We start from the raw sequence: 13,830 nt of genomic DNA on the forward strand, positions 1-13,830 counted from the left end.
GTTCAGCCAATATAAAATGATGGATTACAAATAGCAGACCCTTTCTTTTTGTATTCATGAAAGGCAAGGCACCTCCCCACACACACACACACACACATACCCTGCTGCCAGAGCTGAGCTTCTCCTGGAAGATGGTAGAATTCCAGACACTGGGACCAGGACCACAGAGATTAAAAGCAGGAGGGTCAGAAGAGGGCCTGCAAGAAAACCATTTGCCCTCCTGGCTTTGCCACTGATGCTGTGATTTTACAGGGCTTTTTCTTGCATCCAAAACTTCTTTGCTTCATAGCAAATTTCTCTACTTTTGCTTCTTTTCCAAGCATGGTCAGTTCAGCCCATGACCACTCCTGAGCAAAGCTGTTCCTCTTGTAGCTGTGCTGCTCACAACACCCTGGGAATCTTATTTTGCCTAAGGATAAGTGGAAATGCCAACTAGCAACCACTGTGCTGGTGAGAGGAATCTGCTTTGAGTGCCAGAGACAGACACAATGATGGAAAGGCAGCGAGTGCCTGGGGCAGGATACCATGGGCAGCAGAGAGCTCACGGCCTTGCTGACGGCTTTAATCAAGGAAAACCTTGGAAAACCAGGTTTGTTGCAGATGTCTGGGCTGAACACAAGATCAGGGTGCCCAAAGCAGCTGCAGCCTCCCTCCTCCTACCTCTTCATCTGAGTAAAGTGGCAGGAGCTGCTTCCCTGCACCCCACGGAGTGACAGCCAGCACTGGATGTTCTCCACACATTACAAACAAGGGCATTTCCAGCTCCCTGCCTGAACCAACTTATGGTTATTTACTTTTTTTCTAATTTTGGAGGAAATAAAAACAGGAGGGGAATTTGATTCAGCTGAATCACGTCATTCACAGAGGTTTTAATTCCTCTATTTTTTAATCTTCTAAAAGCACCAGAGGATAGCAATTCTCTAGATAAAAAAATTGCTAAAAGCAAATCCTACCATTTCATTTAAAAATATGGAGATAAAACACTTCAAGGCCTCTTTTGCTCCTCCATCACGTGAAACCATTCACTGACTTTGACCCAAATCTTCTCACACTCGGCTTCCTCCTAAACTGCATCTCTGTGAATTAGGTTATAAATTGAAACCCATGAGCTCAAGCCTCATATTCTCCCCTCTTTTGCAAAGGCAAAATGATCCATGAGAAAGCCCTCCTGTTCTTAAATTGCTGAGTTATGTAAGGGATTGTATGTGGTGTTTGTCAATCCTTCTACCCCATGGGCAAAGGGTCGTATCTCCAGTGACAAGAGCTCTGTTTGGATGAGGATAAAGAATTTCAGCATGGCATAGTGTGCTGCAAAATTGTGACATTCATTCAGCTCTGCATAATACAAAATAATCCCTTCATGCTTGAAAATTTTGTTAGTTAAAAAGAAATGTGTATAATTCACTTTTCTATGGGTTTTCTCTTTGGGGGATGAAAAAGAGTGATGATTTTCATGAAAACTTTCAAAAAGACTGATGTGACATATCAACATTCATCCATGTCAGGAACAACTGCAAAGAAAACATTCAGTTTCTGTTAGACCAGAATAAATGAAATTATGTTGCTCCAGAGCTTCTTAACAGTGATTTTAGATGTATATAACAAAACTCTTCTCTCTGCTTCCTGTCTTTCAGTTCTTCCCCAGCAAATCCAGGCACTTGGAGTTAAAGATGATGTTGTTTCTAATTGTTAGTGAGTCAAGGCGACCCTTTCCTTCTGATACAGCTCCTCACATCCACTCCAGATGCCACCAGCCCAGTGCTGCCTTTATTCCCATCCTTTTTTTTCCCATCCTCCTTTATCTCCATCATGCTGTCTCCAAGCTGTGTCCTTGTGGATCCCCGAGCAGCTGTGGGGAGGTTGCACATGTGCAGCTGCCTCGAATTCAGTGAGCAATTTTGTTGAGAGGAAGTTCCAGCTGTGCACTGGCTCGGGAGGATAACGGGATTAACAAGCAGCAAAATTATCCTTCTGCCTTTACTGCTGGAATCACAAGATAGGGTTGGAGAGAATCATTGAGTATTGAGTCCAGTGACCTGCTACTGCAGGCAATCAGATCAGGTAATTCCCCCAAAGCAGGATCATGCCCCACTATAAAAATCAGGCTAAAACTGCCAATCTCCACAGGGCTGGATCTGCTGGATGAGCACTGAAAGGAGATCCAGCCTCCAAGGGCAGAATTCCTCCTGGGAGCAGGCGCTTCTCACCGTCTGAACACCATCAGGTCGTGCCAAAAAACTGGGAAGACAATGTCAGCTCTATTTACCTGACCTTTATTTTTTATTAGCGTTCTTAAACTTCAGATAAAACACATTGTTGTGGCTCCTGTGACTCGATAACCTCGTCGAAGAACGGAGCAATCCATTATTTATCACATGCCAAAGGCCACGCGCTGCTCCGCAGCTCAGTGTTAGTATTTAAGTTGAAAAAGCAATCACGTAGCTGAGATCAGGCTGCTGAGGATATTTGTCAAGTGCATGTAAATAATACATTAGAAAGAAAAAGGAGATGTGAGGTAGTCTGGCTTCAGTGAATAAAACCCAAATTTGCTCACAACTGTGTACACACAACAAACCGGCACATCGCAGAGCGCTTGGGAGTTTTCTAGAGGTGGGTTTTGGATGAAGATCCAGGTGAGGCAATAAAAGCCATGGAGAAAATTTCTAGAAGGGGCAGAAACACTGGCTCCATCTTCTTCAACAGGACATCTCATCATCACTGGTCTCATCCATACATATAAGTATCTCCAAGGGGGTCAGAGGATGGTGCCAGACTCTTTGGTGCTGCCCAGAGACAAGACGAGCAATGGCCATAAATAAAACACGAGCAGTTCCACCTCAACATAAGGAAGAACTTCTTTCCATGCAGGTGGCAGAGCACTGGAACAGCTGCCCAGGGAGGGTGTGGAGTGTCCCTCTCTGGAAACATTCCAAACCTCCCTGTGTCACCTGCTCCAGACGACCCTGCTGAGCAGGAGGGTTGGATTATCCCTAAATATCCCTTCCAACCTCAGCTATTCTGGGGTTCTGTGACATGCTAAATTCAGCAATTTCCACCCACATCAAGAGGCTCATTTTAAAGCCAGCATTGTATCCTGTTGTATCCTGTTGTGCTGTAAACTGAGGAACAGATCAACACTGATATTGCTCCCATCCAAACGCTGTATAGGAAATTCAGCTGGAAAACCAGCCCTGCTCCCACAGATGCCATTGTGCTACTTATCAGCTGGATTTTCCAAATAACCCAGGCCCTGGAGCCTGCTGAGGCTTTCTGAAAATCTCCCTACTTATCCTGGGAGCTCAGCCTTTCCCAGCCCTCACCAGGGAAAGACTTTCTGACATTCTAAGAGCGAGAAGGAGCCCCTGGACAGCAGAAAGCATTTCCTACTGTCTGCTCCCCCCTCCCAAAGGCACACTATTTCTCTGCTTTCCCTTTCAAAACCTGCTCTTTTTTCCATGAACAAACCCCCAATAATCTGTAATTTTTACACTCATTAGTTACCAGCTCTTCAAGGAAACTAAATCAATGCTCAACAGCTGCTCTGGTGTGTTGGAGAACTCCAAACCCAAGATATTTTTCATGAAACAACCTCTCCTCACATTTACCCCACAAGTATATGCATTATTTCCTGAGGATATTTGGATTATTTTAAGACGTTTTCTGTTTCAGATGATCAAAAAAGCATTTTGTATTTGGTTTTGTATTAAAAAACATATTGGGAAGCACATCCCCATCCACTCCAACAGCAACTATAACCCTTTTACCAGTATAAATATTTAAAAATCAGATGCTTGTGCTCACTGCTATCACACAGAAGGTATTAATTGTTCCATAGCACTGCCCTGGCATGTTCTTGTTTTCTTCTGGAAGCCTCTATCAAGAATTTCTTGGAGACAGTGCTATAAACTTTCCCAGCTTAGCCCAACAACAGTATCAATTACAAAGGTTTGTTTTCTCTAAAGTTAATTGGTTACATGTCTTCATGAAAGCAATCAAATAACACAGATTTTCTTTTTCCCCCAAGGAAATTAAAAAAAAATAATAATCTAACTCCTCTCAAATGCCCAGTGTTCAGCTCCAGGCTTTCATAATATCTGTACTCTCAGGATATGTCAGGTTGAGGACAAAAATAATTTCTAATACTATAAAGAGCAGAAACATATCTATTTTTAGGTAATTAACACTCATAATGCCCCAAAACTTAAGAAGCCTTTTTATTGTCTTTTAGACCTTAGCAATGACAATTTTCTCTCTTTGCAGCCATTTTTACAGAGTTGCTCACAGGCTCCTGGAATGCAGGAGCTGTGTCTGTGATGTAATCTAAGGTAACAGCACTCCAGAGATCCATATTCCCTGACAATGCAAGGAGTGTTTCCCAGGTTTAAACACATGGAATAAAACCAGGCACACGTGCAGGTATGTGCCCTACCTGGAATGACCCTGGGGAAGGATGAGAAGACACCTGTTTGGCAGGTAAAGAGTCAGCCCTGTACAGATTCCTGGGAGGTCTGTATCCCCCATATCCTCCACAGTTTCATCTGGGAGAAACCAGGTCTGCTTCTTTATGGCATGTGATAAAAGGAACCCTGAGCATGTCAGCTCTCTTTGTGCTGATAAGGTACAGATCTGATTGTTCTGTGCAGCTCAATTCCAACAACACCTCCGAAATCCCGGGTGGGAACTGCTGCCTTTTCCAGGAATGGATTATTCACCACTTGACATATTTCCCCATTCTAAAGCTCAGCAGAGCCTCGGATCTACCTGATTCTGAACCAACCTGTTTCACTTCAGAAGGAAGGAGTCCCAGAGCAATGGCTGGTTCCAGGTCTACGTGTTTCATTCCGACCAGGGTGAATTTTTCCAGGTCCAGGTTTCTGAGGATCCTTGCAAGGTTCTGGCTCCAGACCCCGGGTTTGATGAGCAGCACCGTGCAGAGGACCTGGGCTCCTGGAACAAACACTCCCGTGAAACACACAGCAGGATTTGTTTACTAGCCTGGATGGACATCTGGAGATGAGGTTTATGGAAAAGCTGGCATGAAGTTCATAAAAATCTGAACAAAACAGGTCCATAAACCCCCCCCCATGCATCAAGGATTATTTATTTATTCTTTTGTTGGATTTTTAGTTTAAAAATACATCTAAAACAGTTAAGGCTTGGAGATTTTTTTCCCCCAGGAAATCTGCTCCAAGTCCAAGAAGTTTATGTGGCAGGTCTGTAGGATAAGACTCAAACCTTTCTATTGTACATTAATGTTTTAAGAGGGATAAAATATTCCCTTTTACATTTTTCATGTGAACTGTAGCGATTATGTGATGTAATCCTTAAGGCAGCTATTAAATTCTTATCCCTGTGTTCTGTGTCTCAGTTAGAGTTCTGTTTCAGAGAGGCACTAACAAGCCTGACAGGTCCCTATTAATGTCATAAACCCATTATAAATAGAATTGTGTTTACCAAAATTGACATTTCAGCAAAAACTTTCTGCTTCTGGCAAAGCTCTCCCAGCAGAGCTGCAGCACTATGAGAGGCAGAAAACAAACCAGACCAAGATAACTTCACTGTCTGATGGTAGAAAATGGATGTAAAGGCAGAAAATACATAAATTCCATTTTTAATGACAGCATTTTTGAGCTTTTAGTTTTGCTAAAATACTTACAACTAGGAGTATAGTTAATATTTTATCCTAATAACATCTCTTGAAGATTTATTGGCAACTGTTGGGTCAGAACCAGTTTGTGAGGCCGCAGGAACTGCTGGTGCTTAACCATGTCAATCAGTATGAAGGAAGTGACAGGTGGTAAAACTGATCCAAGATTATCTGTGTACAAAATATGTCGTTTTATGTTTTCTGTACACCCCACTACTCATTATACAGATGTCAATGCAACAAAGCATCAACAAGGCTACCTGTGATTAAATGTTGTTATCTTCAGGTGGCAAGAAACAAGATTCATGGCAGGGAAATACAGGATTAAAAATATAAAGCAAGATTCCTGCCTTCCCACTTGAGATGGAAACCTAACCCTTGTCGTGCAGGGAGCCCTCCTATTAAAGATGTGCTATTTTCTTCACATCCTTCTTGAACAGAAAGGTTTAAATGCCATAGCAACAGCCTGCAAGTGCAGGAAGCTGCTTGGATCTGCTGAGCTGCTTGGATCCACCTTGGCTATCTCGATGTTCTGGAAGTGCTCATTGGCCTCCAGATGTTTTGCTCACCATCTGCTACATTTTTTGGGCAAATATTCTCATTCTTGTGCTTATGTGAATCACTACCTGCTGCATATTTATGGACTTCAGGTGCTTCAGGAGGGATTTGTCTCACATCACTTTGCTGTCTTGGTTTGGTCGAAGACAAGTGTTGAAAAGAGGTGGGACACCTTGTCACTGAGGGTTGGCTTCCTCCCCTCAGTGATTATAAGTGACAAGAGTTAGACAAAACACCACTAACTACTGCAAGAATTTCTGCTGATCTGGAATTACCAGAGGTACCTGTTTGGCAACCTAAAACCTGCTTGATTTCTATCTCCAGTTTCAGTGTTCAGTGGCCATCCCAGTTTCCTGGTCTTTACTACGTTTTTCTACTTTTTAATATTAATATTAATATTTTTTAGATCCATTCCTCAGAGCCAGTCATTTTTTCCCCCCAAAAAAATTATTACATAGGTTTTCATTTCATATCAAAAATACAGTTTATCTTATATGCTATTTATATGCAATACTTCAGACAGGTGTGTGACTTCAAATAAGTGTAAACTCAAGAGAAGCAGATACCAGATTTCCTGGCATGCTTAGGAAAGGGAGGTTATCACTGCCTGTATTCCAGCCTCAGGAAAATGTTGGTACAATCCTGATGGTTATTTTGGGCTGGTACATCTGGATGAGTTAGTTCCACCAAATCCTTCTCAAATGACATTTTTCCATTTGCTCTCCTCTCACCTGTGTGCAGGTAGGCAAACAGGGACTCTGCACGGCCTCTCCAGCTCCCACCCACTAAAAAAGAGAAGCAGAGAGACTGGAGTGAGTGGTCTGTGTGTTCCTGGAGAGTAACTGGAGGATGTTGCCATCATTTCTACATAATGCAGCCAAAAGTGTTATACTGGGGCATGCATGGCTTGATTTCAGATGTACTGGGACACCCTGGGAAGTGTCACATTTCCACCCTTCTTCACTAAGGCCAAGGGCACATGCTGAATGAGACTGCAAGTACAAGTCCTGTGGGTTCTTGGGTACCTTTTCTGTGATTTCAGGGAGTGGCTAACAGTGGTTTTAAGCCACCTTTGTGCTCCCAGTACTCCACAGTCAAGTTAGAAACCTTGTGTCCAGTGTAAATCCCAGAAGCTCAGGTTCTGTTTGATGTCCTCTCCTGTGCCCTTGGAAGCCAAGAAGTGCTGTGGATTCTGAGTACTGAGCCCAGCTCTGTTGATAAAACCTCACTGACACCCCCCAAAACAACCAGGAACTACTGCTCCAGTGGTTCTTCATGAGAGCAGAGCAGGGTGAAAGGATCTGGTGAGTCAGAACTTAGGACAAAAGCCTAGAGAAAAATGTTTCCTTCAGTCTAATGTAAAACCTGCAGTGACCTGGAGAGGTGAGGAAAATTAAGGCACTTCATGTTCATGTGAAGTGAGAAATTATCTAGATCTGGGGCACAATGAGGAGAATCCTGCATCAGATTAATAAAAGACTTCCTTTGCCAATGGCTGGCAAGTTTAGCCAGTGTGACAACAGAAAACTACAGTCTGTTCATCAAAACAAAATTACCATTTTTGGGGTATTTATTACTGTCCAAAATCCACGTATTTCTACTTCCCAGGACAACGTATCTGGAAGGTATCTAGCCAAAGTGTTTTTCTTCTAATAAGACCTCTTTCTCTTTCCACATGGTTGTTGTTTATTTTGCTGGAATAGTGAGAGCACAAATAGGTGGAATCAGCTCCCAGGTCCTTGCCTCGTAACTTTTTAGCTCCCATCCTCACAGTACCAATTTTTTTCTTTAGGATTGGGGTTATTTGAGAGGATCTGTGAATTCCATGGTGACCTGGGTGGCACTGTGATGTAAATGACAGGGAATGCCCGTTCTGCTCTGATTTGTCACTCACTTGGGCAACAGTGATCAAGACATTTCACCTCTCTAAAACATAATGCAACTCATCTTTTTTTGAGATCAACATCTGAAAAGGGCTGCTAAAAAGCAGGTATTAATTACTCTTCCAGCCTAATTTCCACAGCAACCCTAGACAGGTCACTCTCAGAACTGCATGGGAGAAAGGTGATCTGGCAGTCCACCTTCTCCCAGCACCAAGTAGACCCATCTGGCCCTAATTTCCTGGGATTAGGATGTCTAACCAAAGGTTTACTAATCCCCTTTTAATGGCTCTGACAGAGGACAGTTACAGTTTCCTTCAATCTATTTAAGAGCATAGGCTAACTTGTTCATATCCAAGAGGCAACTGGGACATATTTCTGGTCTTACCTTCAGCCCTGGACCTCCTGCCAGGTGGTGGCAGGTATTTCATGGCAGGGCAGTGTTCTTCATCTGTAAAAGGAAGGGGATGTATTTTTATGGATTGACAGATGGGAAACCTTCACTGTCTGGGGGTAAGGGGTGACAAAGGTAAGTTTATTTAGCTGGGGAAATGGCAGACGTTTGACCTGCTACAAAAATATTAAAGAGCTGTTCTCTAGCACAAAGGCCTCTCCATTTCTCCCACAACCATAAAAACAAGAGGAAAAATGTAATGATCCCATAAAAGAGATAGTGCAGGGTGTGGAAGTCATGCCTGAGCTGTGCTCCTTTGTTCCTGACAATGGCTTTGGTGGGAAAGGCTGGCACTGCCATCACAACCTCCCTCAATATACTGAGCTCACAGCTCTGCTTCCCTCTTATCCTGCCTTTTCATCTCAAGATGACTTTAATCAAGGGCTGCAGTGCATGAATTCTTACTGGTTTATACACTAATTTGGGATGTCTGATGCCTCCATTTCTGGAGGCCTCCTCTTCTTGCTCGCCAGTCTCACATAGAACTCCCACATAGATCACTAACAAATCTAACTTTCTGTGAGACTAAGCTAAGGATCTTTTCCCAGACAAATCACATTTTCTTCTTTCTGTTCCCCACAGCCAATTTGTTACTCCACACTACACAGGCAGAGAGTGTTTGACACAAGTGTCTAAGTTTGTGTTGACAACAAAGGACCTTTCTTCCCCAAGGAAAGATAAAGGAAGAGCTATAAATTCGAAGCACGAATGCACTTATGGAACTGTGTCACTGCTCTGCAGTTGATACATGGTGTTACCACAATCTTGATTTCTCTCTGCTTCTGACTAATCACAGAATCGCAGAATGGTTTGGGTTGGAAAGGACCTTAAAGCCCATCTCATTACAACCCCCTGCCATGGGCAGGGACACCTTCAGAAGTTGACAGGCTCAGAGCTGTTTATCTCTGGGCTTGAGGAGTCAGGCAGCCCAAAAATGGAGGTGACATGGCAAAATATTTCACATTAAAAGAAAAGAGTGGAAGCTTGTAGTCTGCTGCTCCAAAACATGCAATACCAATAAACCCCCAGTCTGCACGGTGATTTAGTTTTAAGAGGCATGGCTATACATCTCCTGGTACAGGAGCAATCTACTGTGCTGAAAGATTGATGCTGGCACATATCACTGAAGCCTGAGAAGCTTTTGACAACAAAGGTCTCCATTCCTCTGTTCATTCCTGTCCAGGATAAAAAGAAATTCTCAAGAAATCTGCTTTCTTCAGCTCCTGCAGATTGGTCACACCTTCATCTCCCTGAGTCCAGGGCAAGGCCGAGGCATCAGGCCCCAACAAGTTTGGCACCACAATCAGTGTCCTCTTTAGGTGGAAGAGGTCTTGGCCCTGTTCTTCAGTTTCTCTACTATAGAAATGTAAAACGCATGGTGTTATTTACTGGTCCTGCCAACTGCTCTGATATCTATCAGTACTTATGGAGCACCTCGAGATCTTCAGAAAGGGCACCAGGCCAAGCAGAGCCACATTAATTTAAGAAGCCAACTAGCAGATACCCTCAGCTGGCTCCTGCTGATTTCATAGCCTTCATCATAATTCAGCCAAGTACAGAATTTAGCCCCAAATTATGAAGTTTTTCTGTGCCTGAGAAAACCCATAGCATTGGATTCCTTCGCCCAAGTTCAATTAATTCCCAAACACCTTATCCCTGAGGATAATATAAATAGTAACAACATGTCTTACCAGTTACAAAATCAGCCTCTGTGAAGAAGAGGACGGCTTGTCTGAATGTCACCTCTGGAGTCAAGGCCATTACTGCCTGTGGGAGACTTCCACTCGTGGTGAGCTTCTCCCTACACTGTGTTAATCCCTCCAAGACACCTGCAAGGGTTTCGTAGGCATCGATCCCCCGGATCACGCACACGAGGACGGGGTTGGACATCAGTGTGTCCAGGCTCCTCTGCCAGTGAGTATCTCCAGCCTCAAAAGGAGTTATTTCTCTGGCCTGCCATCGAGTGAGGTGGGGCAACCACTTCAGGCCTAGGAGCTCAAATCCTGACTCAGAGTCTTCTGCAAGTCAAGAGAAAAGTGTTCAGCATCAGACAGCAGCAAGTGTTTCATGGGAGCTCTGTTTGCTTTTGGAGACAAATGTTCTGACTTCACACTGATTTTTTTCACTAGACAAGTTCCAAAGCTGCTTCACCACCACCCATCCAGAATGGACTGTAATGCAGATATAGGAACATACTGGGAAAACCCACAAGACACAAATGCTAGGAAATAACATTACAGTGAAAAGAAAAAATGGGCTATCTGGGAAATCAACAGGGAGCCACAGGGAGCAAATGCCATGATTTAGACTAGAGAGCACAGCTAATGGAGAAGAGTTGAAAGGCAATCTCTGAGAATACACTGACAACAATGTGGCTTGGCACAGCATAATCATAGATCCTTTAGCACCTCTCATAACATTCCACTTCAAGCAATGTTCATTATAGTAATAAACTACAACAGAATGCTGACTTGTCTCTAGTTTAAATGTTGTTGTGTTTGTAAAGTAGTCTTACTGCAATGTAGCAAAATATTTAGGGACTCAATCCATGAGTGCTGGAAGTTTCTGTCAGCTGGGGTCTCATGTACAGAACTTACTCAGGAGTATTTCAAGTAGTATTTCAACATAGCTTTAGGAGTAGGATGCGACACAGTATAAGACAGGGCCAGACTTCTGCCCTTCGTGCATACACTTCCTGTATTATTACACTTCAGTGCAACCTGCATCATGAAATTATATAAAATCATCATCCTGCCTAGGGCTTGACAGCCCTCTTCATGCATGTGTGAGCATTTAACACGGGCATGGCATCGGTTTTCCTCCTGCGCACGAGGAATCGAAGCGTGAAGCAGTGAAGTGTCTTGGTTCTGCTCACAAAGGATATCAGAGGACAGAACAGAGGCTGTGACTTCCAAATTCCTGTTGCTGTGCCCCAGTTACAGTTGCCTGATCTCCCAGTACTTAGGGAGAGACATAATGCTCTGAATTACATAAAAGCTTAGTAATTCTAAGCACATCTTTAAACTGGTTTGACAATCTCTGAAGAAAATTATGGCCACCTGAGCTGTTTGTGATATGAAATGTGGCCTTGCCCATAACAAGTCATGACAAATTCTTCAGCTCTTTAGGCAGGTGAACAAAGAAACCTGTTCTTCTTCCACTCACCACATTTTCCATGATGTTCCTGCTGTGATAAAAACAGTTGGCCAGGATACACTTCCCTGACCAAGTTCCCCAGCCCTCCCCAAGAGCTGGGATCACCTGCACTCTGAGGCTGGTTGTTAAGCCCAGGAAACAGGATCTGGTGAAGGAGCTCTCCAGCACTTTTCATGGTCTCCATTCCAACCAGAGTCAGCGTCACAACTTGCTCCATCCCAGGATCAGCAGCGTATGTTCGGTGGTGGAAAAAATCCAGAGGAATGTTGTGGGGCTCTGGAACTGCGCTGAGGTTTCCTCCTGTCCAGGGAGATGATCAAAACCAAAACTGTTACCCCACAAAAACAAATCTCAGGTCTTTTTTACTGTGAAGGAATGAATTCTCAACCAAGCAAAGGCCAGTGTTTCACTGTCTCCTCACGCTGCAGCTCAGCATGGCCAGGAAAAGGTTCCTGCATGAGGAGTGTTATCACAGCAAACTCCCACTAATTAGTCCCACTCCTTCCCTGGAATTACACTTTGCCACGTAAAGCAAATATATTCACATGTAATTTTGATATCCTTATTCACATCCTTAAGCAGAGTTGATAGATCTACACCAAAGTGAATGAAGGCATCAATTTTGGATTGATAACTGGTGTTTGACTTCACGTGAAATCAACACCTCATTTTGCTTTCAAGGAGATTACAGGGCACACAATTGAGAGCTAATCTGGGGACTGCTGCAACACCATGCTTGTATCCACGATCCTGTTGGGAACAGTATAGCCTGTGTTTCACTACCTAATTATATCATACTGTTTTCACTACCTAATTGTTAAAGCCATTGTATTGATAAACATTTATTTACTGAGTTATTCCTATACTTTAACATTCCATAATGCTAGAGAATGGTGAATAATATGCATTTGATGATTATTTTTCCTTATGATTTAGTACGAATTCAGTTTTGGAAAGTAACATATTTCAACTAAAAGTCCTGACATCCAAAAATTCGAATAATTTAATTAAATAAATCTATATTAACCTGCTTAACATGCAAGAAACCTGTAGTTAGTGAAATAAATATTTGGTTACCAGGACCTTCAAGTGCACAGAACTAGTAGGTTTAAGACTCTCCCACCCATGTGAGTCACAGCTTTAAAGCAGAAAACCCATTTCCTTGCTGTTTCAAATCCTATCAATTTCCCAGCTTTGAATGAATGAGTTACTAAAGTGAATTCGACTGTATAAACTGAAATTAAGAATATCTGAGTGAAATGAAATTGAAAAGTGCCTTTTCTGCACCTACAGAAAAAGTAGAGCTGCCATCATTTATCACTTCAGCATATTCCAGTTTTACACACAACCACTGATTTATCTCATTTCAATATTTTGACTTCTCTTGAAACTATGGCAATAAATATCAATAGACTGAATATTAATCTTTTAACTAAATATATTAATTAAGGCTTAACTGGATATTATCATGTCACATTTAAATAATTTCTTTTTGCATGTCTTTTTAATTAACTTTAAAAGTATTTTCATTTTGCTTTTCTATTGATTCTTCCATTCATTACCTAGCAGAAGAATGCAGCCAAATGAGCATTACCATGATTGATGGACAGCAGAACAGTAAATGAGCTATTATATAAAAAAAGCATATTCCTAAGGGTTTCATGCAGGAAAATGCTTTAATAAGGTTGTAACACCTTATGGGGCTGCCCCATCCCTGGAAGTGTCCAAGGAGCAACCTGGTCTAGCAGAAGGTGCCCCTGCCCATGGCAGGAGGTGGAACGGGGTGGTCTCCAAGGTCTCTTCCAACCCAAATCATTCTCTGTGTCTGTGATCCAATAAAAGCCAGGCCAATGCATTTCCCACAGCTCTGACCTACCCAGGGCCTGCAGCGAGGTCTCGGCGTACGGAGCCACGTGGAAGCAGACGGAGGCATCCAGGCCAGCACTCACAGGGGGGCTGCTCTGCCCACTGCCAAGGCCTGGCTGTGCCAGCTCATCCATCAGCCCTGTGCAGGGAACAGCAGCAAACATGAGGGATACAGAGCTCTGACATGAAAACCCTCTGCTATCAAATGTTTGATTCATGTGAACACAGTTCCATCACAGAGACATTAATGTGGGTCACGCTGAGCTTAC

At 43.1% G+C, this 13,830-nt stretch overlaps 1 protein-coding gene across 7 annotated transcripts in view; it reads right to left on the reverse strand.

The window, feature by feature from the left end:
* Nucleotides 1-13,830, reverse strand: part of CUNH16orf71 (chromosome unknown C16orf71 homolog) — a 92,669-nt gene that overhangs the window by 17,251 nt on the left and 61,588 nt on the right. For all 7 annotated transcript variants that reach the window (XM_027683523.1, XM_027683527.1, XM_027683525.1 and 4 more), the window contains 6 exons: nt 13,572-13,700; nt 11,801-11,995; nt 10,231-10,557; nt 8,474-8,536; nt 6,937-6,990; nt 4,778-4,947 (listed from right to left, as the gene is read on the reverse strand). In XM_027683523.1, the coding sequence (XP_027539324.1) occupies nt 4,778-4,947; nt 6,937-6,990; nt 8,474-8,536; nt 10,231-10,557; nt 11,801-11,995; nt 13,572-13,700 (938 nt within the window). The remainder of the gene's footprint in view (nt 1-4,777; nt 4,948-6,936; nt 6,991-8,473; nt 8,537-10,230; nt 10,558-11,800; nt 11,996-13,571; nt 13,701-13,830) is intronic.

This window comes from Neopelma chrysocephalum, unplaced genomic scaffold (genome assembly GCF_003984885.1).
Source record: "Neopelma chrysocephalum unplaced genomic scaffold, ASM398488v2 Primary Assembly neopelma1_65, whole genome shotgun sequence".
Lineage (NCBI taxonomy): Eukaryota > Metazoa > Chordata > Aves > Passeriformes > Pipridae > Neopelma > Neopelma chrysocephalum.